The 25559-nt window shown below is 47.4% G+C and overlaps 2 protein-coding genes and 1 long non-coding RNA gene across 5 annotated transcripts; 1 reads left to right on the top strand and 2 right to left on the bottom strand.

Moving 5' to 3' along the window:
• Positions 1–283: 283 nt before the first annotated feature.
• LOC121832848 lies at positions 284–4987 on the top strand. The gene has a single exon (XM_042290964.1). It carries the CDS (start codon positions 2273–2275, stop codon positions 3080–3082), a length of 810 nt encoding a protein of 269 aa, XP_042146898.1. The 5' UTR covers positions 284–2272; the 3' UTR covers positions 3083–4987.
• A 4001-nt stretch (positions 4988–8988) lies between these two features.
• LOC115314189 lies at positions 8989–11320 on the bottom strand. 3 transcript variants are annotated; one of them, XR_003917491.4, is made up of 4 exons: positions 11172–11320; positions 10814–10970; positions 10242–10388; positions 8989–9213 (listed from the first exon to the last, which is right to left on the bottom strand). It is a non-coding gene; the product is annotated as an uncharacterized LOC115314189 (long non-coding RNA). The 3 variants fall into 3 exon arrangements; XR_006077810.1 differs by having other exon boundaries at positions 10874–10970; XR_006077809.1 differs by lacking the exon at positions 10242–10388.
• A 95-nt stretch (positions 11321–11415) lies between these two features.
• On the bottom strand, positions 11416–19862 carry LOC120839732. Its single transcript, XM_040210097.3, has 4 exons — positions 19785–19862; positions 18829–18996; positions 16622–16815; positions 11416–11897 (listed from the first exon to the last, which is right to left on the bottom strand). The coding sequence occupies exons 2-4, from the start codon at positions 18848–18850 to the stop codon at positions 11442–11444; spliced, it is 672 nt and encodes a 223-aa protein (XP_040066031.1). The 5' UTR covers positions 18851–18996; positions 19785–19862; the 3' UTR covers positions 11416–11441.
• Between the last annotated feature and the right edge of the window lie 5697 nt (positions 19863–25559).

Here is a 25559-nt window from a genome sequence, read left to right as displayed (position 1 = left end):
TTCTATAAAGCAAGCAATCCACAACCTGTGCTTAACTTGCAAGTTTTCAGTCATTTTGTTGCTGTACAGACGTCCATATACACCGGTGGATAAAGAAAGGTTCAGAACGAACATCAGCCACCGCGAGATATCTCTCACCATCCGTGCGGGGCTAAAGAGTTGGGACGTTAGTTGACAAAGCTTGCCCGGCAGAAACCTGCGACGCGTCCAATCGGGAGCCGAGAAAGCTAAACTGTTTTTACCCGAGGCTTGGATAAAATCACAGTGTTTAAAAAGGAGCCATGGAATTTATTTTGGGTGGGATAAATTAACTTAGAATCGTATTTTGCTAATACAGTTGAACCTTTCAAGAACGAAATTCTCGCGGCAACGAAGAAATCTGGCGGCCCCAGCGAACGTCCATAGGGTTCAATGCATTTGCACCCTCTCAACAGCAAAGAGTTTTAAAAAGCAGTCCCGCATTAACGAAAGTTTGAGGTAGTGATCTGCCATAGAGTTATTCAATGTGTCTACCAAGTTGGCATTTTCAAATTCCCTGAGTTTTTCAGGTTTCCTCTGAGTACTTTTGTGAAATTCCCTGAGTGACACAGAACTTTGTTTTAGGTCAAGATGGGCGGACACCATGTCGCCACATGCTGTCACTCTCTAAAAAGCATGTCATAAAATAAAATAACAACACAATACAGTTTTGATGATAGCGAGTAACTTTTATTAGATTTAAAAAGAAAACAGAACGAAGTGGTTAGTAAAATTGATAGCGAATAAAGTATAAAAAAAGGTAAACTGAGGTTTACGTGACCCCCCCGGGTCTGGTCATGTGACCTGGGGGGGGGGGGGGGGGGGGGGGTGTCGAGACCTGACGGCGACGCCGCTCAAGCCGGAAACGGGAGCAATAACAGGGAAAGGAAAGGGTAAACAAACATAAGGCGTTCAAAGTGCGATTGCTCAACCCTTGTTGTCAAAACACTCCACCTAACAAAATCTTTTTTTTTTTTTTTTTTTTTTTTTATTTTGGGGTGAAGGAGTCGCACAGTGACAGCGGTGTTTGCACGCGACCGTTCCAACAGCGGGCACTCCCTGCCCTCCCCACGCGCGCAGGTGCCCTTCCCCTTGCTTTTGCCATCCTCCACTTCTTTTGTTTTTATTGGTTGCTTTTTTTATTTTTTATACAATTGCTTTTTCGCTGCGCATCCCCGCGTGCGCGTATGCTGGGTTGGCGGTCTGCCAGCCTTGCAACCCGAGCTGTGTGCTCCCTGCCGGCGCAATCCAACCTATAGGGAGAAGCGAAGAACGGCCTTCGTTCGCTACATCGAGTGTCCCCTCCATGGGAGTTATGGGCATTCGATACAGAAAAACAATGCAATTTTCTAGGGGATGTTTGGACTGTTTCATATAAACAATAATTCGATATACGGGTGTGATATAACCGGGTTCAACAGTATGTTTGGCCGTCTCCCTTAATTTCCAGATACCTTCGTTCGTTTGGCACGTATATCCCCGATGCTAGAAAGCGCCGACGTTGTGTTCGCGCTGAGAGTGTCCGACAGTGCACATAAATACACGTGCGAAGCCGTTTTTGCACCGTTTTTTTTTTCCCCATAGAAATGCATTACCGGAAGTCAATTTTCGACTGGTTGCTGTCTGCTTCAACTTGCGTCGGCACACTAGCACCACTTGAACCTCTAGCGTACATTACAATAACCCTACGCGATCTGCAACATTTTTTCGTCAAATGAGCCAGTTTGGAACCCAGAATTGTGAAAAATGGAGCAGTACACTCGTCCGACAAGTTGGGCACATACGTTTCCGACAAGCATCGGCGCGGCCATTGCTGTTTACATTCGGTCAAATAATGATGACAATGGCAACTATACCGTAAAGTTCCGAGAGAACGCCCCCGCCCGAAACCTCGCCCACCCACCTTTTTGGACGAAATATATATTTTAATAAAGTTCCCAAACATCGCCCACCCCCTAAAAATCGCAGTAGCTTCGACGCATTCGAAAGCCCGGGAAGCCCCCGCCGCGAACATACCTCTGGAAAAACCGATGACTCGTCCGCAAACACCGCCAGTGACCCGATTTCTAACAAAAGAGAAGATCTTTTCCGGTTAGATTGATAAGATAAGGGCGAACTAGAAGTGAATCATTCAAGACGTCCGGGTACAAAGGAAAAGAAGAAACAGCTCAAGCAAACAAACTCCACACTAGTAGACAGTCATTCCTCTGCGTGCCCCGCAGCTGTTCACCTGCCCTCGCTTCCAGCATCGACCATGAGGAATAGCTACACCATCCAGAGAAAGGTGGAAGTTGTCCAGTGGCACAAGAAGAATGGAGACAACGTAAGCAAAACTGCAAGACATTTTGAGCTGGACAGGAAACGTGTTCGCGAATGGAGCACCAACTACCAGTCCCTTCTGCAGCAGTGCCACGGCAAAAACAAATTCAAGAGAGCCATCAACAACGGACGGCCGGTCTTCAGCGAAGAGCTCGATGAAGCACTCATGGACTTCTTGGATACCGAGCGGGCGGCGGGGCGAGCGGTGAGCAACCGCGTCCTTCAAGAGCACGCACGCAAGTTGGCGGTTCAGATGAACCTGGGCAACTTCGAAGCTTCGAACCACTACCTGGCCCGCTGGAAAGCCCGCTTCAATGTGTCGATGCGAGTGGGGACGAACGAGAGTCAGAAGCTGCCGGCTGACTACGCTGACGCAATCTCCGTCTTCCGGAGGGCTGTGGGAAGCCTGCGCCTGGAGCACAGTTACTCCAACTTTAGTATAGCCAACATGGACCAAACCATGGTACGCATGGACTGCCCAGCCAAGCGGACAAACAACGTTGCCGGCGAATCAAGCATCCGCATCGTGAACACAGGCTGTGCGCGTCGTGGACTGACGGTTGCACTCTGTGCAACAGCTGCGGGCATCAAACTCCCGGCTCTCATCGTGCTCAAGGAACCGATGGGCCGGATCCCGCCAAGGGCACTGTTCGCACTTCAAATCCCAGGTATTGTCTCAATTTCCGCGTGCGGCCAATGTTACTTCTGGTTTGCCCAAACAAATTTCAGCATAAAAATAAGTTGAAAACATGCACTCACGCCTTTCGCATAAAAAAAAAAAAAAAGTTTTAGGACAGCGTTGTTTTGTGAACGATATAAAAAGCGCCTTCCACATGTATTTGTGCATTTCTAGTAGAGGGCGCTGCATGGGTTCGTCACAAGTTTTGTTTTTTCATCAATACCGTCAATACTACGCAGCGATGCGGCGATGCTTTCGTGTTTGCGGCTGCTCCGGTTGTTGGTGGTTGGCTTTGCCGGAGTTTGGAATGAAACCGAATCTCGGCTCCTTTCAGAAAATGTGAGAGTGACCTGTTCAAGAAACGGATGGATGACTACGCCGGTCTTCCTCGAATGGGTGCGGAGGGTGTGGGGTGCCAACAAAGACGACGTGAGGCGGCTGCTCGTCTTGGACCAGGCGCCCATTCACAAGACAGAGGCAGCGCGGGAGGCCCTCGACGGGAAGGAAACCGACGTTGTCTTCATTCCTGGCGGGTGCACGTCTATTCTCCAGCCAGCAGACGTGTGCTGGATGAAGCCCTTCAAAGATGCTCTCAGGAATCGTTGGTCCTCCTTCTTGCGGGAAGGGGCTGTCACCGCCAAAGGGAACCTCAAGAAGCCGTCGCGTCAGGATGTCGTCAGCTTCGTGTCCGAGGCTTGGGCATCTCTATCGGAGGAGGCCGTCCTGACGTCGTTCAAGCGCTGCGGCATCTCAACACGCCTCGACGGCTCAGAAGACGGGGAGTTGAACCACCGCCTGGCCTCTGTAAGCGACGAACCAGCGATGGGGCCCGAAGCTCGGGAGAGCATAGTGGACGAAGTAGTGCAACTCGTCTTTGACAGCGACAGCGATGAGTCGTTCGATGGATTTAGCGATGACGAGTGAGCAATAAATGCGTATGCACCGCTGATCTGTCAAATGCAGCCATTTTTTTTGTAGTTTTTGGCCCTTGGCCCGAAACTTCGCCCACCCCATGTTTTTCACCATTTATCTCTTAATTTTGGGTGGGCGTTCTTTCGGAACTTTACGGTATGCTTTTTTTTGGGGGTTGGTGAAAACAGCGTTTTGCTAGCCCATCTGTTGGCAACTACCTAGGTACGTGACGACACCGCCTGCTGCTATTTCGCCGTCCGCCGCGTGCACGCCGAGATCGCTCGCGCCTTGTTTACTACCTTTTGTTTGGCCTGTCGGAAAGATGCCGCCTCCCATTAAAAAGTTTAAGTTTTTTGCACTTCAGAAGAACTCTGCGATCACTGCCAAAGCCAGAAAGAAGTCTGATATTACAGAGGAGTTCAGTATCCTTTGCTTCTCGCTTTCTACGATTCTGAAATCCAAGGACAGCATCATGAAAAGTAATAGGTGTGCTTAGTTGTCCATTTCTGCAGCAGCGAAATTCTTGCGAGAACGAGAAACGTTTCCTTCCCCCGCGGTTTGGTTATTACGGGTGTGATGATGTGACTTAATGTGGAAAAGAAGTGCAAGTCAACCCATGGATCGGCCTGGAGGGAGAAACGAAGAAGAGAGATTTTGGAGTGCGTGCTCAGAGGGCGTGAAAAGGACTGGCCGGGAGATTGTGCAGAGAGCGGAACGACACGATCGGCCAGGGCAATCGGCGGCCTCCTACTGTCTGACCAGCAGCCTGTTCCAGCGAGGGCAGCGAATAGAAACCTACGCTGCCCCCGGCTTCCTACAGCGGGAGCGCTTGGTGCGGTAACTCTGGGGCCGCCGACGGAAGCCAACCGCTCCCGCTCCTGACTTCCAGCCACAACCGTGGGCCGACAACGACAGCACAAGACACACTGCTGCACAGGGACTCAAAGACATGGTGACTGATGCGTTTTCCTTTCTTTAACTAAGTTTTCTTTTTTTGTATAAGCATATGAACCCTTTGATTTTTTTTTGTAAATACAAGTTTTCATGAAAAACGAAGGACATTGTATTTTGTCAATTATTAACCACAAAGAACCCTGTGACAACGGGGTTCAACTGTAACATATTGTTCAGTGGGCCGAGAGTCAAAAGTCTGCTTTTCGGTACGAAAATTCGAAAACATGACGGACTATTTTGTACTTCCTTTCCCTCAAAAGCTTTCCGCATTTTCAGTGCGACACATCCGTGGTACCCAAAGCACGTGAGCCGGCCCTAGCTCACATGTTAGACTCGACCACTGTGTCACCATTGGCGACGAGATGTTTTGGTGGTTTCATCTCGCGGACGCCTTCCTGTAGCGGTGCTGGTAGGATCGAGCAGACGACGCGCTACGTCAAAGCACCGAGTGGCTAGTTAGTTCGCCTCTATGTCGATTAAAAATGGATTATTAACCCTTTGCAGTCAGATACTCTGACCAACTTAAAGGGCAACTCCGGCCAAAACTCAAAATGAAATAAATTACTGGTATCGTTGTAGACACACAAAATACGACCTCAGCCAAAATATTACGTCCGTGGGACGCCGCATTCTCAACTAATGCCGATAATAAAAATGTGACCTGCCGCAAGCCGCTGCTTCTTAGCGGGCGGCCAGCGGGTTGGCGATCGCTAAAGCAACATTGCGCCGTGACGTCAGTATCGTTCTCTTTTCCTCCGGCCCGGGCGTTGCGCGGAGTGCGTTTCTTCGAGCCGCTACCACCGGTACTTCGGCTTGTGATTGGCGTGTTTAGCCGTTGATTTTATCTGTAGCCCATGTAGCTTCGCTATAGCCTTTTGTTTATCTGCTTGTGAGGACTCCAAGACTCGTTTTAGCGAGCAACTTGGTGCGCCCAAGACTGCCCAGCTGTTCCTCAAAAGATGCCGAGTACAACTTGTAGCGCTGTGGGCTGCTCAAACAACCCGCTGTGCAACACGGAGGTGCTTTTTCACTAGTTTCCAACGGACCAAAAACTGGAGAAGGTGTGGGTGAACGCTGTTCGACGAGTAGACTTTGGACTTCGGCTTTTAAGCGCCCGAGGAAAAAAAAAAGAACGAAAAAACAGACATGTACAGCCCAGCACACATGTGTTGGGGTGCCGCAGCCCGCGCCGGAGAACCTCAAAGCTTCGTGTCTGGGACTGTCCCGCAGCGCGAAAGCGAGGGGGCCCTCAGGGCGTCACCCATCCCTCCGTATCCTTTCATCCTCCTCCTCAAGAGCTGCGCTCTAATCCGGCGTTACAGGAAGTCGTAAACGGCTTTTTTTTTTTTTTTTTTTTTTTTTAAGTTTTGAATATTGCTTATTTTACTGTAGGTAGATGTGGGAGTTGTTTACGAAAATATTTTTGGAGACCGCAGAAGCAGACCACACGAGTCACCCCCCTCGCCCAAGTGAGGGGTGACCTGCAGTCTGTTTGGAAAGATACTGTGTCTGTAGCTTTGATACAAAGATATCTTTCAAAGATACTTTGAAAGATACTGTGTTTGTAGCTGGCTTCAGTTGCTGCGTTCGAATGTGCATCTATTGACATTTGGTGACCGTAGCAGTCAATTTATTGTGCAGGAGGAGACTGGTGGGGCGAGATCAGGAGCACACTTGGGCTCTCTTGCAGTACTTTTCAATGCGGCCACAGAACATGAACATAGGGTTCTAAATAAGGACTGAACGCAGATGGCCGTTACTCTGTGGCGCCTATTATTTTGACAAGCCTTCCATGAAAGGCACTTTTTTTTTTTCTCACCTGGAACATAGGGTTGAAGTATCAAACCGCCCGTGATGTTGCGAGCGAAATAGGATATCACCAGAACATCTCGGTGCTAATAATCGCAGGGAAGATGAGAAATGCAGGGCATGTCTTATAGCTCAGCCTCCAGCGAGCACTCATCGCCTTTCCTCATGCTTTGGCTGTGCGTGCATTCTTGAGGTTTGCAAGATGCCTAAGCATTGCTGAATGGAATGCGAACGGCTGGGTGTGTCTTACAAATGTCCCGCCTCTACGCGTTGCCGAAGGTAGGAAGCTCTCTTGCTGGAGGCAGGGCAACTGAGGCTTCTCATAGCCATTCTCATCTTGTGAGGGACTTAGTCATTAAACCATTTTAAAAGTGGCAGTGCTACACCATACAATAAAGGTTTTTACAAAAGCAATTTGTAATTGATCTTGTCAGAAGCTAGTTATCAATAGAAAGAAAAAATATCAACTTGCTTCAGTGAGAAAAACGGATGGTGCCTTGTATTCAAGTTTACAAAAACATTTCTACTGACAACCTAAAAAAATTCCATTGAATGGTGCTGTTTTTAACTGGAGTAAAGAGACCCATGTCTGTGTACAACTATCTATAGTCCGTTGCAACCTAAGGGCAAGGGTAAGATGGGCCGGGGAGGAGGAAGCAGACGGAACGCTGGAGAAGAGAGGGGGAAACCTCCTTCTCTCTTTAGTGTTCCGCCTGCTTCCTCCTCCCCAACCCGTCTTACCCTCGCCCTTCGTTCTTAGGTTGCAACTGACTATAGACTCTTTCAAAGCTTATATTAAAGACCCAGGCAGTGACTGTCTACCCTAGATATATCACCATCGTCCTTCACTGGTGCTATGAGACCTCTTCCACAACAATGAAAAATCACAACTTCTCGGAGATGAAATGCATGCTTTAAAGGGGCCCTGCAAGGGCTTTTTGACTGGTTTTTCATTTGCACCGAACCTGAGCGCACTGAACGTAGTCAGTGCAACTTAATTAAACTTTTCTTTTCTCGAATTTCGCTTTATTTTAAAAGTTATAGGCAAATTAAAATTACAAGAACAAGCAAAACATAACCTTTTTCATGACGTCCTTGGTCGCTCGAGTGGCCATGAACTAGAAGAGGGCTAAGTGAGCTCAGCAAGCGCTCCGTGTCAACAGCTCGAGAGGGCGCCATATAGCATGTTCTGGAAAGGCTGTATGAAGCGGGCAGCCAGGGGGGCTCGCATTGCATTTGCTGCACGATTAAACACTAATTCGGCATGACACTTCATTGGTCACAAACGACAGCAAACACGGGGTAAAGATCAGTTCAGAACGGGAGCCACTTCGCACTGCCATACCGCCAAAGGGCCAAACCGCAAGCCAAAGCTGCTCGCCGAAGGCCTTTGAAATGCTCGGAACCGATCAGATTTTCGACTGCAACGCCGCCGCATACACCCGAGACCTTTCTACGCTTGCCCTCGTCATTGCCTGATCCCACTACACCTTTCTAGTATGCGCCGCCTTTTCCACCGCTTGGGTGGCGGGTATGTCGAAGGGTCGTTTCTTGTTTCTGTACTTTATAAACTGCATTTGTTTCTTTTCTGGTCTAAAATACTGAACAAAAACTACTTTCACAAATAATTGAAACGGTTCTTTTAGCTTTTAGCGGCTCCGACCACTAGTAAGCCCAGGACCAAAGACGTCGCATTTCGCGCGCTTTCAGCAATGCGGGTCGCCCCCATAGGTAAAGGAGGTTTCTGCGTCGGCCGGTTAAAATATGACGCACTGACATTTAGTTACTTTCTCCGTGCCCGCTGGCTTGCCTGAACGCCAAGAGACGTGGAAACCGCAAAAAAGGTACACGCTTAAATATGGTTGCAGGGCCCCTTTAATGAAGGGGCAAACAAATCAGTGCAGCCCTTAAAATAAAGCAAGATATAAAATCTGCACTCGCAGAACAGCCGGGCTTTAATTTCTTTATTGCTTTTAACATTTCGGTGTTAACTTGTTTGATTGCTGCAATCTTGTTAGTCAATATTACTAAAAAAAAAAGATGTGCTTGCATTGACCAAAGTGTGAACATTGTTCACACTCTAACAATCTCCAGTCCTGCTTGGCAACGGTAGCAATACATGTACCAACGTTCTCAGATCTAGGTCAGTTGACAAACTTCGGAAAACGCCCGACGCCTTTTTGCAGTGTGTCCGCTCAGTGGCGTCTGCCGCAGTATCAGCCTGCCCTTTGGACAGATCCAGTGGAACGTTGGATGCACATTACCTGCAGTGGAAAGTGATTTTTTTTTTGTTGCTGTTGTTGTTGTTGTTCTTATAGTAAACTTAAGGCCTGCACAATACTTAAAACAGAAAGAGCGTTGTTCAAAAAGCGTTTTTCGTTGACCGCAAAGGAATTGGCACTAGGAATGCTATCCGCCCTTACCTGCTTGTGCACCGGCAACAGAGAAAAACTGGTTTAGAGTGCAGCTCTTAGGTGCCCATTTCCACGCTTCATTGCGTCGCCGTCTGCATGATCACCTTGCTGAATTTAGTGAGAAATTGAATTTGTGTTGAGGTCACGCAATGTCAATTTTTCTGCTAAATCTAGCTGAGGAACTGAATTTGTTTGTGAGTGACGTGGCATGAAGTCATGTGCCATTTAGCAGGGTTGTTTCCTCAACACCAATTCAGTTTCCCCGCTAAATATAGCGGGGAAACTGAATTGGTGTTGAGGTTGTGTGACATCAATTTCCCCACAAGATTTAGAGAGGAAACTTAAACCGCTAAATTTAGCGGGGAAATTCTTGCTAAATTTAGCAGGAAATTTAGCGAAAATTGCCTGCTAAATGGGAGGGGGAGGAGAGGGTATGGAGGGATAGGACAGGCATAACCTCCCCTCCTCCTACTCAAGCGCTGCGCTCTAATTTCATGTTACAAAGAATTGTAAACGTCTCAATTTTTTTTTTTTTTTTACTGCTGCTCTTCTATGGAGCTTGTCAACCGACAGATCTAAGAAAGTTGATGTGTACGGCCCGAGCAGAGGCATCTATTTTTCCAAGCACAAGTTTTGAAACCCCCTTTTTTATTGAATTCTTTCAAGAAGACACTCCGTTTAGAGGAAATGGCAACGAATCTCCTTTTAGCAAATTTGTTTTTAGAAAAACAAAATTCACCGAACTTGACTGCTTGCTCTAGCATTTGCTTGTCCTGCCTTGGCTGATGGCAAAGCCGAGCCAGTCAGTCAGTGAGTCGCTCGCTTGGGCGGCCAGCATATTCAGAGCATGATCGACAAGTTTTTATGCATGCCACATCCTTGCTGTTTTCGCAAGAATAATTTTACATTTTGCCTGGTTTACAGCCCAAGAAAGGAGAGTGGGTGCTCAAGCATAGGTCAACATGCCTCAGTGCATCATGCTCTAGTCTTTAGCATCTTCCAGACTTGCTTATGTTAATCGAATGGATTCACTAAACGGTGCTCCTTTGCAACTGATTGTTGTAGGCTGCACCTACAAGCAGTTGTAAGTGCAGTACATTCTATTAGCATAAAATAAAGGCACACAGCCAAATCACCTCAATGATGCCTAGCAAGTGGCGAAATAAACTTCCCTTTAACAAAGCATGTGTAGCTACCGAGACATCACATTATTCAGAGTGCAGATGCAGAGTAGCTTTCTTTTGGCCTTTGCATCATCTTCCATTGTCCAGGCACAAGCGGCACTGCCGAAAAAGACCAATAAATAAATATTCAACACGGTGTATTATTCACTTTTGTACCTGCAACATTACCGTCCTATATAGATAGTCGACAGCTGCCCCGGCAACTTTCCGGACATGCGGAATCAAAACATCTCATCAACACAAGTGCTATTCGCCACTGCCGTAAGTTGAAGAATACTTTTAAAAAAAATAAAAGTGCATCTTTCAACGCAGTGTCTAGCGTAACCTTACCCCAAGATTTCGAGTTACATCTAAGGTACCCAATATGAAAAATAAAGTTTGGTCCGACGTAACCTAATATGAAAATTAAAGCTATGACAAACAGAACCCAAAATAAAAGTTAGTTACGTCCTATGTAACCTACGCAATGTAAGTTTCGCTTTACGGCCGATGCACGACATAAATACAAAAATGTCATGACTTACTACTGCATAACATCCGATGCAGCATTCATTAGTCAGTTAAAATCTCAACTCTATCCGCACCTCCAGCTTTGTTGAGGGGGCTGGAGTGTTCCTCGCACATTGAAGCTGCTGAAGCTGGGCATCCCCTCCTCTAAAACAATTTACTCAATTGTAGGTACTGGAAACAGAAAATGAACCAGTGTGTGATGGGTTTGGGAGGGAAATAAACGTGGACAAAAGGCAACCAAGCAATTTAGAAGAGACTAGACCCGCCGAGCTAACGTTCTGTACGAACAATCTGAACCTTATATACTAGTTCTTGTACAAATACAAGATACCCACGATATTCCGCGATAAGTAGCCACCAAAATTAACATACCAATTAGGCAGTTCTGTTCGTAAGTCACGCAAGTCGCCGAACTCTCCTCGCAGAACGTTCGCGAAACAAAAACGGCCATCTTGGAAAAATCAAAATAGTGATGGTGATAGCGATGGGGCTTCTATAAAAACTCGGAGAACAAATGTAATCCCTTTATCCGATATATAAAAGAAAAAAAAAAAAAAAACTTATGGAAAACATTTACTCTAGCAAAAACTTCTTAAAATAATGGTAAAGTTTAAAATAAAGATCTAAAGTTTAAACATTTAGTTATGTTAAAATACACTTGGTAAAGTCTATAAATCTTGTTTCAGTAATTAAATGCAAACAGAACACAGACTTCGTAACCCTTCTTGCTGATAGCCTTTCCTTGCAAGCGTGAATGGTCAAAAGCCGATGCCATGATAGGCAGAAATACTGCGTAGATAGCACGCTTAGAGTGTCCAGAAAAAAATAATGGGGGATGTCTATCTTCTTTCCATAAACCTTTTCGGAGTTTACCCTTCCTGCACGTTTCACAGTAATCTGCGGCATGGATTCACCACACTGTTTTTGTGAAGTGTGGCAAAACGTATGCACCACCATAAGAAAAAAATATGACAATTTATTTAAGTACAACAGGAAGCCACGAGAGGGGAAGATGGCAAGATCCGATCCACCAAAAAGGACTGGGCCTAAGAGTGCAGTCTTGAAAGGCTTGGCCCATGAATCAGGACGATTTGAAACCTATGATGAATGCAGAGAACAAAGGGGTCGATCAGGTGAACAGTAACTAATATCTGACCCTAACATGCAGGGCAAGATCTGTTTTGTTTATCTAATATTTGTTATGCCACCAAAAACCAACGTTACTAAAACACTCAGCTAGGAAACTCAACCTTGGAACCTGGACTGCTGGCGTCCACCGAGACCAAACTAAATATGATAACAGTGCCACTCTTTAGCAACAAGTCAAAACATGAAAGTTGCCTTGCATAGCTACTCCAAGATGGCCCTGCGAGATGACACCAGTGGCCCTTCCGAGAATCTACGGAACCAGTCAGTGCAGCAGTGTAGTTCACGGAGTGGCCACCGCGGGAGAAACAGTGGCATTGCGATTGCATTTAGTTTGATTCTCTCATATGGATTGAAGCCACTTTTTCAAAGGAGGCTTCTATAGCAGTTTTCCAACCGAGTGTACTAGTCACGTTGTCAAAGACTTAATTTCTTCCTAACAAAAGCCGGCATAAGTCCATTTTTTTTTAGAAAAAGTTAACCTCGAAGGCTTCAGGGGGGGCCGTCCCCCCCCCCCCCCCCCCCCTTCCCCCACCCACACAGTTTCCCCTAAAATCTGCCAAGAAACTGAGGGAAAAGTGAGGACGAGAGCAGGTGTGGATGTCAGGACACCCGAGCTCTGGTTCGAATGATTAGTGGGTACACCTAAAGCTAGGTGCCTTTGTCTTTACTGCACTCGTCAAAGACGTTCGAATGCGAGAGCCCAAAGCTGGATACCGGCGTTCTGCATTCGAATGTGTTCGACGAGTGCAGCAGAAACAAAGGCTGCCTTTGTCTCCACTGCACTCGTCGAACGTATTGGGATGCAAATGCCAAAGGCCGCCCCCGGCGTTTGGCTCTCGCACTCGAACGTCTTTGACAAGTGCAGTGAAGACAAAGGCACCTAGGTTTAGGTGCCTCTGCGTTCTGATGTCCCTGCACTCTCGTCTCCCCCTCTCCATCAATTTCTCGGCTCATAGAGTTCTGAAAGTTTAACACTGGCAGTGTGCGACAGTAGGCCAGCAGGATGGCATACTCTCCCCTACATGATACAGAATGAGCAGGATCGAAGACAGACAGCTCCGGACGGAACGTCCGCAGTTTACAACTCTTTGGCGGCATGCGCTAACTAGCTATCATCCTCGTCGTTTTTGACGTCACGGGTAGGGCACACTGGGACAGACTGCGCAGATCTTGGAACCTTCGGCTCGACAGTCAGCGTTATGCGCTGTATCGCGCAGCAAAGCCCATTTCGCGCATTGTTTTTATTTGGTGAAGTTATACTTGAAACCGTGCCACGCGTAGTCATGCTAACAAACACTTTTGGCACTAAGGTGTCGAAATGCTGGGATGGTGATGTACTGTTCTCCACCCCAGTACAAAAAGATGGACGATTAAAATAGAATATCCAGCGCTTTACCCCACTACAACATCTAGCTAGCATGGCAAATAGGGTGTATTTATTTTATTATTATTCAGACAAAATTAAGCTGAGAAAGAAATGTCTCATTAAATTGAAAATAGGAAAGCGAAATTCGGGAATCTCTAACCTGTGTAGTAAACACTTCAGTGAAAGCGACTCCGTGTATCTTGGTGGTTCCGATGTGTTTTGTAAGTGCTGATTTCTTATTAGTCCCAAGTTGATTCATTTTTGGTCTTTTTAAACCAGTAAACAAACATTTCCTCAAAACAACTGGCATTGACGGTGGCTGGCTTCCAGAGTCGTCTCAATGAAATCCCTGCTTGTTCACTCGATCGACGTGAAGCATGCGAGACCCCCTCGCGACCGAAGCCTTAAATTTAGTAAGTCGGTGACAATTAGCATCCCAAAAAATTAGGTATACACCTGCTATGAATTCCTACCGTTTGTATGTTTAATTTTTCGGTCCCAATTGCGCATAATGTGTGATGCGCTTTTCAGCGAGCAATTTTACATTTGTAAACAATTCTTAGTAAAAATTTGAGAGAACTAATTAATCGATCGCCTGAAATTGCCGCGATGTGACAAACTTCTTTGCCGCGTATTCGATGCGGGAGGAGCTAATCCGTCAGTTGCTGAAGAGCATTAGCTCGTCAGCAACTGCGGTGTCGGCGAAATAGCAGCGGGCGGTGTCGTCACGTGAAACGTCACATACCTTGGTAGTTGCCAACAGATGGGCTTGCAAAACGCTGTTTTCACCAACCAAAAAAAAAAAAGAATCTAGTTGCTATTGTTATTATTTTTTGACCGAATGTAAACAGCAATGGCCACGCTGATGCTTGTTGGAAACGCATGTGCCCAACTTGCCGGACGAGTGTACTGCTCCACTTTTCGTAATTCTGGGTTCCAAACTGGCTCATGTGACGAAAAAATGTTGCAGATCACATAGGGTTATTATAATGTACGCTAGAGGTTCAAGTGGCGCTCGTGTGCCGACGCAAGTTGAAGCAGACAGCAACCAGTCGAAAATTGACTTCCGGTAATGCATTTCTATGGGGGAAAAAAAAAATGGTGCAAAAACGGCTTCGCACGTGTATTTATGTGCACTGTCGGACACTCTCAGCGCGAACACGACGTCGGCGCTTTCTAGCATCGGTGATATATGTGCCAAACGAACGAAGGTATCTGGAAATTAAGGGAGACGGCCAAACATACTGTCGAACCCGGTTATATCACACCCGTATTTCGAATTATTGTTTATATGAAACAGTCCAAACATCCCCTAGAAAATTGCATTGTTTTTCTGTATCGAATGCCCATAACTCCCATGGAGGGGACACTCGATGTAGCGAACGAAGACTAAGGCTAAGGCGGTTCTTCGCTTCTCCCTATAGGTCGGATTGCGCCGGCCGGGAGCACATAGCTCGGGTTGCGGGGCTGGCAGACCGCCAAGCCAGCATACGCGCACCCGGGAATGCGCACGCGGGGATGCGCAGCGAAAAAGCAATTGTATAAAAATTAAAAAAAGCAACCAATAAAAACAAAAGAAGTGGAGGATGGCAAAAGCAAGGGGAAGGGCACCTGCGCGCGTGGGGAGGGCAGGGAGTGCCCGCTGTTGGAACGGTCGCGTGCGCTCATTTTCCCAAACACCGCTGTCACTGTGCGACTCCTTAGCCCCCCCCCCCCCCCCCCCCCCCCCAAAAAAAAAAAGATTTTGTCAGGTGGAGTGTTTTGACAACAAGGGTTGAGCAATCACACTTTGAACGCCTTATGTTTGTTTACCCTTTCCTTTCCCCGTTATTGCTCCCGTTTCCGGCTTGAGCGGCGTCACCGTCAGGTCTCGACACCCCCCCCCTGAGGTCACATGACCAGACCTGGGGGGGTCACGTAAACCTCAGTTTACCTTTTTTTATACTTTATTCGCTATCAATTTTACTAACCACTTCGTTCTGTTTTCTTTTTAAATCTAATAAAAGTTACTCGCTATCATCAAAACTGTATTGTGTTGTTATTTTATTTTATGACATGCTTTTTAGAGAGTGACAGCATCTAGCGACATGGTGACCGCCCATCTTGACCTAAAACAAAGTTCTGTGTCACTCAGGGAATTTCACAAAAGTACTCAGGGGAAACCTGAAAAACTCAGGGAATTTGAAAATGCCAACTTGGTAGACACATTGAATAACTCTATGGCAGATCACTACCTCAAACTTTCGTTAATGCGGGACTGCTTTTTAAAAACTCTTTGCTGTTGAGAGGGTGCAAATGCATTGAACCCTATGGACGTTCGGTGGGGCCGCCAGATTTCTTCGTTGCCGCGAGAATTTCGTTCTTGAAAGGTTCAACTGTATTAGCAAAATACGAATCTAAATTAATTTATCCCACCCAAAATAAATTCCATGGCTCCTTATTAAACACTGTGATTTTATCCAAGCCTCGGGTAAAAACAGTTTAGCTTTCTCGGCTCCCGATTGGACGCGTCGCAGGTTTCTGCCGGGCAAGCTTTGTCAACTAACGTCCCAACTCTTTAGCCCCGCACACATGGTGAGAGATATCTCGCAGTGGCTGATGTTCGTTCTAAACCTTTCTTTATCCACCGGTGTATTTGGACGTCTGTACGGCAACAAAATGACTGAAAACTTGCAAATTAAGCACAGGTTGTGGATTGCTTGCTTTATAGAATAGCAGACACACAATTCAAGCTCACGTCCGATTTTGTTGCTCGTGGGACGTCATTTTTTTAGCAGAAATTCACTTTTTCTGCAGTTCTACTGTCCCGCATGGTGGACAAACCAGTCATCTGCTCTTGTTCCCTGCCTAAGTGATGCATGACGGGAGTGCATTCAGGTACACACTTAATTCTCAGGGTGCAGCGAGCGCATGCACGTGTGGAGTGCCGGCGGCGAAACAAACTCACTTCATGTTGCGAGTGGCTGCGCATGGGCACGAGTGCAGCGAAACAAACTCACTATTAGTTTTCACATGTGGTCATGCACTGAGCACGAGCATGTAGCTTCGTCTTGCATCTTGTTCGCATGCAGAAGTTGCTTCGACGGCGTAGCAGAAATTACACTAGCCTTGACAATAAAGAACAAAGAGGCTTACGCCGAGCCTAGACACTGGTGCAAAAGACGGCCGAGCCAGAAAACCTAAGCCAAGTCGCCACAAAATTATGTTTCGAAATGGCTGAATAGGCAAGACTGAACCGCCACTAAACATGTTCTGTTGTAGAACACAAAAGTACATCCCCTGACACGAGCGTCCAAAATATACTTACAATGGCTAGCGACGCCTCATAAAGGTCATGCAGTGACCCTCTGCTTGGCCGGTTAAGCCACACGCAGTGCCGTGGAGAGTACAGGACGACGCCCGTGAGCCAGCCGGTGCGGTGACTCCGGGCCTGCCCGTAGTGTTCCGCTGCTACCTTGGACAAGGCGAAAGCGAGCTCATCGATGCCATGATCCCCGGGACCTGTGGTGTATAACTATTGTGATTAAAAGTCTTAGTCGCCGACCAATGTCACTTAGTCAAATGAAAATGAAAGAAGCGAGATGTCTTCTTCCACATTTTGCTGTTCTCTATTTTTGTTCCTTTTACATCTCTAGTTGTAAGATCAATGTTGACCAAGTTCTTTTTTGTTATCAACTTGTTCGCATTAAAATCTAAAATTTTACAACAGGGTAGAGTTGTAAAACCAAGAGGGGCTCCCAACACACGCATGCAGCCCCCCCACCCCACTTCATGGGGGTTGTCCTACGCAAGTATGTAGCTGCGCTGTAGAGAAGCATGATACACATGATCTACACGGACTTTTAGCTGCATTCTTCCATGAATCTAATGTCCGCCTGGCCGTATAACTTATAACTGTCATAACTTTCACTTTTTCTTTGAAATCTGTAAATGTTAAAAAAGAAAACCTGTATAACCATAGCTAAAAAAAATCTGACACTTGAATTGCTAAAAACAGTTTGGGGACTTCCACGAGCGATTATTGCATAAAACAGCTTGTCAATGGTCAGAGCCTAGCAAAGCTCAACCAGCATGGCACTGCCAACAGCGCTGATGTCACTTGCATGACACATCCACATGCCGTGCCAATCATACATGGAACGCATGAAAGCATGGCGGGCAGTCCATGCAGCGTTGACTGTTGGTGGCTGCGGAAGCTCGGCGCAGACACAGAAGCACCAAAGGCGGAGGATGGCACATGTTTTCTGTTGCAGCAATGTCCTTTTGCTCGGCACACCGCCAAAAAACATTTCGGATTGGCGTTCAACATTTCTAATGGTAATCGTCTTATCTGTATGTACTTGGCCGAAAGAACCGTGAGGACATTGAGAAAATCGTGTTCCGCAGTCAATTTACCTGCCCTTCGTAGTACACTATGTACTGGCGCGTGACGTTGCTCTGTGTTCCTAGTATTATATTTCTCTTTTTTAGATCGCTGCAAAAGACGAGGACAAAGACATTACAGCAGCACTGCCAATAGTTTCTCCATGTTGAGTGCTGAATCCCTGTGAAGCAGGATACGTTTCTCAAACCTTGCTGGCGCCATGGCCACAAAACGAACAAGTGATATCAATGCATGCCTTTTATATGGTCGGTGACAACTCAAGAAGGTAGGGGAAGAAAAAGGAAGGTGGGAGAGGACGAGATGGATGCAGCGCCGGCGAAGGGAGAGGGTTTGACCAGCATTGTGCCCGCTTCCTCCTCTCCCACCTTCTTTTCCCTGACCCTACCTCCTTAACCTACAACATAGTTCAAATCAAACTGCAAAATTTCTTCGAGGCTCGAGAGTGAAAGCAGCTTGTCAGGATGTATTTTGTGTGAATACCATTTAGCTGAAGCACATTGTTTTTGTGGACTCAAGGTACGTGCCTAAAAAGTCAATGCCAGATGCCAGGGATCTTTGTGAGAAAAAGAACACTTAAAAGATATCCTCGGCCGCAGCTGGCTCTTTGAGTCACATATTTGACGATAGGTATTGTTAACACATATTTATGTGAACACCAGGATGCTGTTTTGATGGTAACATACTAAATGGTGATAAAAAAAAAAAAAAAAAACAAAGCTGGGAGTAGAAGCACATTATCTACCTTACCCTACCAAAGAACAACAATGAAACGATTAGTCACCTGCTCAGGACTTTGGTCGTCTGCTTAGTTGTGGGCGACGCCTCTGCGAGCATCAACGACAGCCCCCATTCTAGCGTGCAGAGAGCCATACAGTGCTTCTGTAAAGGATGCCTTCACCATCAGACTTTTAACAGAGCGGTCACTCCTTTTTTTTTCTGCGCACCGAACGAAAGGACGGTACAGTAGCAGACGACGCCAGCGTGCACGGCTGCTGGCGTCACTGCGTGTGCTCCAAGCTTCCGCGGGTGCTTGCGGTCCTTGCTGCATGGAGCAATGGCTACGCACTCGCGTGCTCCCTTCAAGATTGGACTGCTCAGTGCACCGCTAGGAAAAGCAGTACAAAACATACCGCGACGATGCATCAGGGGCATGCACTGGTCCCCTGAAGTGTGCTTCGAACCATGTGCAGTGCAGGGTGCAGCACAGCATCCGCGTGAGTCAGCCGCGGCAGTGATTCGGGGCTCGTAGTGTTCTGCGGCTGCCTTGAAAAAGTGAGGGCCAGCTCTTCGCACCTCCTCTGAAAAATGTTTTACAACAGAGAGGTCAGTTATCTCCCTGCCTCTCATTGCCTTTCTGCTGTCCTGTCCTTTGTTCGAGAGCAATCGCTGCTATATTGTGTCTCAGCACGATCACCTTAGTCATACAAAGGAACGTGCAGATAAAAATCATTATTATTAAAGCACGTTTTACCTTCACATTCAAACTTCGGGCCTCCTGCTTTCTCCTCGCGTGTGGCGGCAAGCGTCTGTTGAGGCTACCATGCTTCGAGACGATCCTCGCGTGGTTCAGACCTGCGTTAGATTTTTTTTTTTTTTTTTTAATTACGCCCTGGCAGCTCGTTTAAGCGCCTCTCGGCGTGTTCCCGCGCAGACAGTGACAGGCGAAGCATCAGATTCTACGCTTGCTTCGTTGGGCCTTCCTGTCTCGTTGAAAAACTGGATCGAAGTCTGTGTCGATGGCATGCAATCATTGCTATAGCGACTTATTGAGCACTTGCGGTCATACGGAAGCTTCCAAAATTGTGAGCGCGCTCCTAAGCCTTTGCGGAGGGCTCTGCTAGCCGTCACGTCCGCATGTTCTACCGAACGATTTCGGGCGAGCGGTTGGTAAAGGCAGCTCAAGAAACAAATCGACACGTTGAGCGCACGAAACCCAATTCAAATCCGCTTGGATGGCATCAGCATTCAGCACCGACCGACCATTCCCGCCATTTCTGGTAGCGCCTTTGTTCCCGGACGCACCGGACTAAATTACGTCAAACGACTCCAAACGGAACTGAAGCACTAAAGTGCGGTGAACACTCACCTTTATGAATACCTCCTGTTCTTGGTGTTCTTGGAGATGTACGAGAGGTATTTGGCGGCTCTGGCGGTTCGCGATCGACGCCGGTGTAGGACGCCGATCTCACTACCCCTCTGCTTCGACTACGGTAGTGGTTATGGCCTGGTTATGGCGTACGCCAAAATCAATACCGTAGTCATTTCGGCGTACGCCATAGTCAATACCGTAGTCTTTTTCGCATACCCCAAACACACTACCCTTACGCCAAATTCAATACCTTGAATAACGTCGGTTCAGCAGGGGTTGAGCCAGTTGAGCTCCGCATTTCGCTAAAACTGGCGGAAGTAACTTTCTGCAGCAAAATACCCTGATTGTTTGTTGTTGTTTGTATGAGCAGCGGAACGCGCGCGGCAGGCGTTGTTAATTTTGATTAGCGTTGATACGGCTGACGGCACAAGCAAGGAAGCTTGGAGTGATTCTGTGTGAATGTGATTTGACATCGCTTCTTTCTGTTTCTTCGATCGGGGTGCAAATGCAGGTGCCCGACTCCCGAACGATTCGAAGGCAAGAGTGGTAGCCCGCCTGTCCGCTGGTCTCAATCGCATGCACTGTCGTCGTTTTGGGCACATCGGAAGAAAATAAGACGCTCACTATTTTAAATAGCGTGCGATCGGCCTGTCTAGGTTCTGGCGACACCGTTTCAGGCTGTATTTGAGAAAATTTAGCCACTACAGTACGACTGCTAGCCTGGGGTATGTGCCTCACAACAGATCGAAACGCGGTGGGGGTGGGGATCCCTGGCAGCGGGACCTTTCGCTGTACGAGCTGCGGTGCGCTAACACACTCGACCTCCGATACCCCCTTGGGTCACAGCGCTTGCTGAAAGAAGTTTGGATCGTTTTACGCAGATTTTGCAGTGCGTACGAGACGCACAACTGCTACGTACTACGTCCTAGATGCCCAAACTGAGGCTCGCTACTTGTGCGCGGCTCTCGTGATCTGGAGAACAGTATGCTCGCCATGAAAATGTTGCAGTGAGAAGTACGGAAAAGTAATATTATAAAAGTAAAGTATTTAAAACTGGCTTGCATTGTCACTGAACATATGAAAACAAAACTGATTAGGAATGCCGATCAGATCGGGTGGGAATGGGATATAGATCTTTAAATAGGCTCGGGTTATGTGCGAAGTTGCGAACAGGTGGGCAGGGGTGCTATATTCTCCATCCCCCACATAATTCAAACTCGTTGCCCCCATCCCTGTTCCTATATTCTTCCAATGTGGCAGGTTCTTTTTTTTTTTTTTTTTTCTTTGTGCCTAGAGCTGCAGTTTTCTATGCTTCATCTCCCCTTAGCATGGACTGTTAGCCAGATTCTACAAGTGTGAGCTAATTGCTTTGGATCACACCATGGCGGTTGCACGAGCGCTCATTTTCTGCAAGCGCTGTGAAGGCAGTCGAGGCTATACCATCTTGCGCTTGCGCAGCCTTTGCGGTTTGAGGTCCTTTGTTTTGGCCTGTTCTTTTGTGTCTGGGTTTCATGTCCTTTTTGTTTCTTGTTTCGTGTGCTGGGTATGGTTGGAAGTTATGTTACACCTAGTAGTAGGATCTTTTGTAGAAACATTGGTTTGAGAGTAAATGGTCCTAGTACCTTCTTTCTTTTCCTTTGGCCGAGCAGAGAGGGAAAATGGTTTCTTCATGTCGACTTCGGGACAGAAAATAACCCACGATCGGGACAAATGCAAGTTTGGGGAAACCGTATCTAGGTCACAGCGGCTCAATGGGCAAACAGGATGTGGCTCACGTTTTGTGTGTCGAACAGGTTAGAGAGGCCTGGTGCGCGCATTGTTTTCTAGCCATTTATTCTCGATCCCAGTCGCGTGTCTAGGTGGCAGCACGTATTCGCCAAAGGGTGGATTGTGAAGGAGGTATGGACGTGTATATAAGGCGGTGTTTGTTGAATAATTCAACCTGTGTCCGAGACTTCAATGTTCGTTTCATTTTTTTTTATTTTCCTAAGTCTCGGGTTTACTATGTTTGTCATTCACCAGCTCACCTGTGTTTTCTCCCTTTCTTCACTGAATAATGTACTGGTCAAGAATTATCTGGTCTTACCCGAAGTCGAAGGGAGACCAATGGAGTTTGAGGTAGACAGTAGCTTACCACCTTGACCAGGGCAAGACCCTAGATGACGCGTTGCTGACACATGAGGAAGCTCTTGACCCAGGGATGAGCAGGCACAAAGAACCCTTGGTGAACCTGAATCTGAAAAAAGATGTAGCTCTGCGCTTTTTGAAGGCCAGCCCTGTTCCTTTTGCAATGTGTACCGCAGTGGAGGCAGAACTCTGGATGCTTCAAAGCTAAGGCATAATCGAGCCAACACAACGCGGTTGAAAAACTGGCGGTAAATCTGATGCGGGCTGTAGCAGATTTTGTGGCGAGCGTGCTTGGAGGCACTATTTTTTCAACACTGGACCTCACTAATAATAATAATAATAATAATTTTTATTTGCACAAGAAAGTTTGCCCACTCAGCGGCGTGCAATGCTAGACGGTAAGGTTAGTACCCTTACGCATGTGCGCCTGCTAGTCCGCCACTGAGTAGGTGTGGTGGTGGTGGTGGGGGTGGTGTTTGCCTGACGTGAGGTTTTTCTCACTGGCTGTGGAAAAGTTGAAAAAAACCTCACGTCAGGCAAACACCATCGCCACAAACTGTAGTCGTAAGTACAAGATAACAGATACACGTATGGAAACAATGAATAATCATAACCCAGAGGAGAAGATAAGAAAACTTGCTGTGCCCCAACCCACCCCCACGCAGACCATGGCAGAGGCCCCAGCCACAAGGCATTGCACTATAGCTGTGTGTGACGGTGCAGACAGCAGATATGCTCACCATAAACACCATCAAAGGATGACAGAGTGAAAAGGATGCTCTTGAAAATTTCGGCTGCTGCGGCAATTTTCCAACTCCGCAAGGAGACAGTCCTAGCAGGAAAACCCATCATGGAAATTTACCTGGGTAATGTTGTTGTGACGATCTGGATCGGTCATCAAGATAAATGGGCACCGTGCTCAGGAAAGACATGTCAACGTCATCAGCTACCATGCCAAAACTACTTCTTTTATTTCGATCATGAGCGCTCGCACGAGCCGCTTCAGAGCGATGTCTCTTTTGCAGCTCGTCGCGTGCCAAGGTTCTTAAGTGTTGACCTGATATCACGCTGCCATACACCAAACACTAAACAAACATTAAACAAATACTGCGTTGAGCAATATGCACATGAATAAATAATGATATACATACGACGTGATAAATGAGAAAAGACATAAATTTTACAAAGTTCAGTCCCCAGGTAGAGGCTGCACAAATTTGATGACCGGCTTCAGTTTCTCCACATGCACTACATCGCGGCCAGTACCATCCACGAGTTCAAGCTAGTAGTTCACGGGAGAGAGCCGGCTCACAATTTGGCGAGGGCCTGTAAATCATAGTGTTGCCTTGACTCTGATGAGTGGGCTCTCCTACAACACGAGCTAGTCAAAAAATTGTAAGGGTGCAGGCCAGCTGGTGGAAGTTAACCATAGTTTTGTTTAACCCGAGACTGGGGTATTTCGGAAAAGGGACGAGAAGAAAAGAGGCCACAAGGAGGCGACGTCTCAAGGAGGCGACGTTGAGACGTCGCCTCCTTGTGGCCTCTTTTCTTCTCGTCCCTTTTCCGAAATACCCCAGTCTCGGGTTAAACAAAACTAAGAGCTAGTCCTTCTCAAAAAGAACATACATGTGCCACTGTCAAAGTCGCTTTCTCGCTTTTCTTGAGCAAGCTTGATTTGTCTGAAGGTCAACTTCCGAGCTGCGTACCGCTGTTGAATGTAACACCAACGTTGGTGCTGAGGGTTGACTACTTTCCAAGGTTCTGAGACAGAAGTCCCCTGGCAAAAAAAGGCTTGATCAACGGAAAATGGGCTCAGATTCCGCATTGCTAAGCTTAATTGTCTTGATGCCCACTGCAGCACCAGAGGTGATGTGACAAACTACTGATGACACCTTCCAGGCGGTAGGGGCATCAAGTTTTCACTTTTCTCCGTCAACAATGCAACAGACTCAAAGTGCCGTTGCCATTCCAGAAATTCTTGGGTCAGCTCTTGCCGACATCACGTGACCAAAGTGGCCGCTTCTCTTACAAATGAGACGGAGCGGACGAACTTCAGGATATTGGGACGAAGAACATTGAAAGTCCCGCAAAGTTTTTGACATATGCTGAAGCGACGCATGCTGCTTCTTTTGCTTCTCTGTTGCAGAAGGGTGCTGGTGACGATTGGTGTCGTCGGCGTTCCGATGAAGCGGTGGCCGGCCCTGCTTCGAGAGCAGGAGGGAGCGCGCTTTCTTTGTCCCTGCGCAGCTTGCACTCACTCTGCAGCGAGAGCCAAAACCGGTGTCTTTGGTTGGCTGAAGACAACCTGGTCAAAGCAAAGGAAAGAGTCCAGCAACTCATTCAACGAAGCGAAGCGCCTGTCGAAGCATGCTTTCGTGCTTTGTGGAAGAGTGTGGCCAGGATAACCTTGCATTTCTCCGCCTTCGTCTCTGGGTAGCTGCACTCGTGGATGAGCTCCAGTAAACAGAAGGCGGAGTCGGTGCAGGATCGTATGTATGGCTCTGGGTGCAGGACCCTCCCAAGTGCTGACTTGTGCTGAACATCTTTTGTTTTGCCTCAGCTTCGTTGTCCAGGTTGTAACGACGACGGAAACCTTTCTTCATTTGCTCCTACATTGTTAGCTTGGCCGTCTTGAGGTGGTACCTAATCCACATGGAGTCCTAGCTTAGATGGTAGCTTGGATACAATCAATGGGATGGCCTCACCTGGTGCAACTTTAAACGTCTGGAACCTGAAATCTATCTGGTGAAACCAGGCGATGATGTCCGTGCGCAGCCGAGAAACCGAGCTGACAGTCACGTTGGTCAGCGACTGCAGTGTCTGCGGCTGACTCAGCTTGAGTAGGAACCCTCTTCCTAGGTGCCTTGGACCTTTTTTTCTTTGCGGACTCTTGGAGCAGTGTACGTCAGAGTCCACGCTGCACGAAAACTCCAAGGACGAGGTTTTCGGCATCATTGCCTCGAGTTGATCAAGACGATTCATGGTGCTGACAGGTGCCAGCAGGTTACTGACCAAATTCAGTGTTGCCTGTAGCTGTGCGTTGAAGAATCTGAATGCAGACATTTTGAGCAGACTGCCTTTCCTGCGGGCAAGGATGAGCCCAACCCTCCCACAGTTCTGCTCATGTTGCAAGCGTTGACAAGGGCGCTATAGTCTGTTGCAGGTCAAGAACAGCATGAGAGTGGAGAAGAGGAAACCACCTCTACTTGTCATGATAGGTGGTTTGCTTCTCTCCAGTGTTCACTCCGCCAATGTCGAAAGAGAGGGACAGAGACTTCTCCTGCTACTCTTGACCTGCAGGAGACTCTAATTATGTTCCAGAAGCTGGCAGAAAAGACCACATAGAATTTCACCCTTTCTCACGTGTCCGAAGCAGTTCAGGGTAGAAATGTCGGAGGCCCCAGAGAGGACATTTTAGACCTATTCAAGAGTTTTGTTACGCTGCTGCTGCCGCTATTCATTCTGAGAACTGCAGTCCCCTGCACGCGCGATAACCCCGCTGCGGGCCTGTGCGTGCAGTATACGAAACGACACCACCTGTCTTGTGCACGGCCGTCTGTCCCCTGTGAGCAGTTATGGCGTCACCAAGCATGTGCACAATAGCTGGTGAGATCAGTGTGTTGGTGACATGATGTTGTTTAATGC

Source organism: Ixodes scapularis, unplaced genomic scaffold (assembly GCF_016920785.2).
Source record: "Ixodes scapularis isolate PalLabHiFi unplaced genomic scaffold, ASM1692078v2 PGA_scaffold1__304_contigs__length_218370807, whole genome shotgun sequence".
In the NCBI taxonomy this organism is placed as follows: Eukaryota; Metazoa; Arthropoda; class Arachnida; order Ixodida; family Ixodidae; genus Ixodes; species Ixodes scapularis.
This window is presented reverse-complemented; position numbering and strand designations above follow the sequence as displayed.

Bases quoted from the DNA above. Each gene is read 5' to 3' on its own strand.
- LOC121832848 (XM_042290964.1), top strand. From the start codon at position 2,273: ATGAGGAATAGCTACACCATCCAGAGAAAGGTGGAAGTTGTCCAGTGG.
- LOC120839732 (XM_040210097.3), bottom strand. From the start codon at position 18,850: ATGCCCCTGATGCATCGTCGCG. The intron at 16,816-18,828 runs GTATGTTTTGTA...TATACACCACAG, and splicing joins GCCCCTGATGCATCGTCGCG to GTCCCGGGGATCATGGCATC. The intron at 11,898-16,621 runs GTAAGTATATTT...CATTCATCATAG, and splicing joins ATGAGGCGTCGCTAGCCATT to GTTTCAAATCGTCCTGATTC.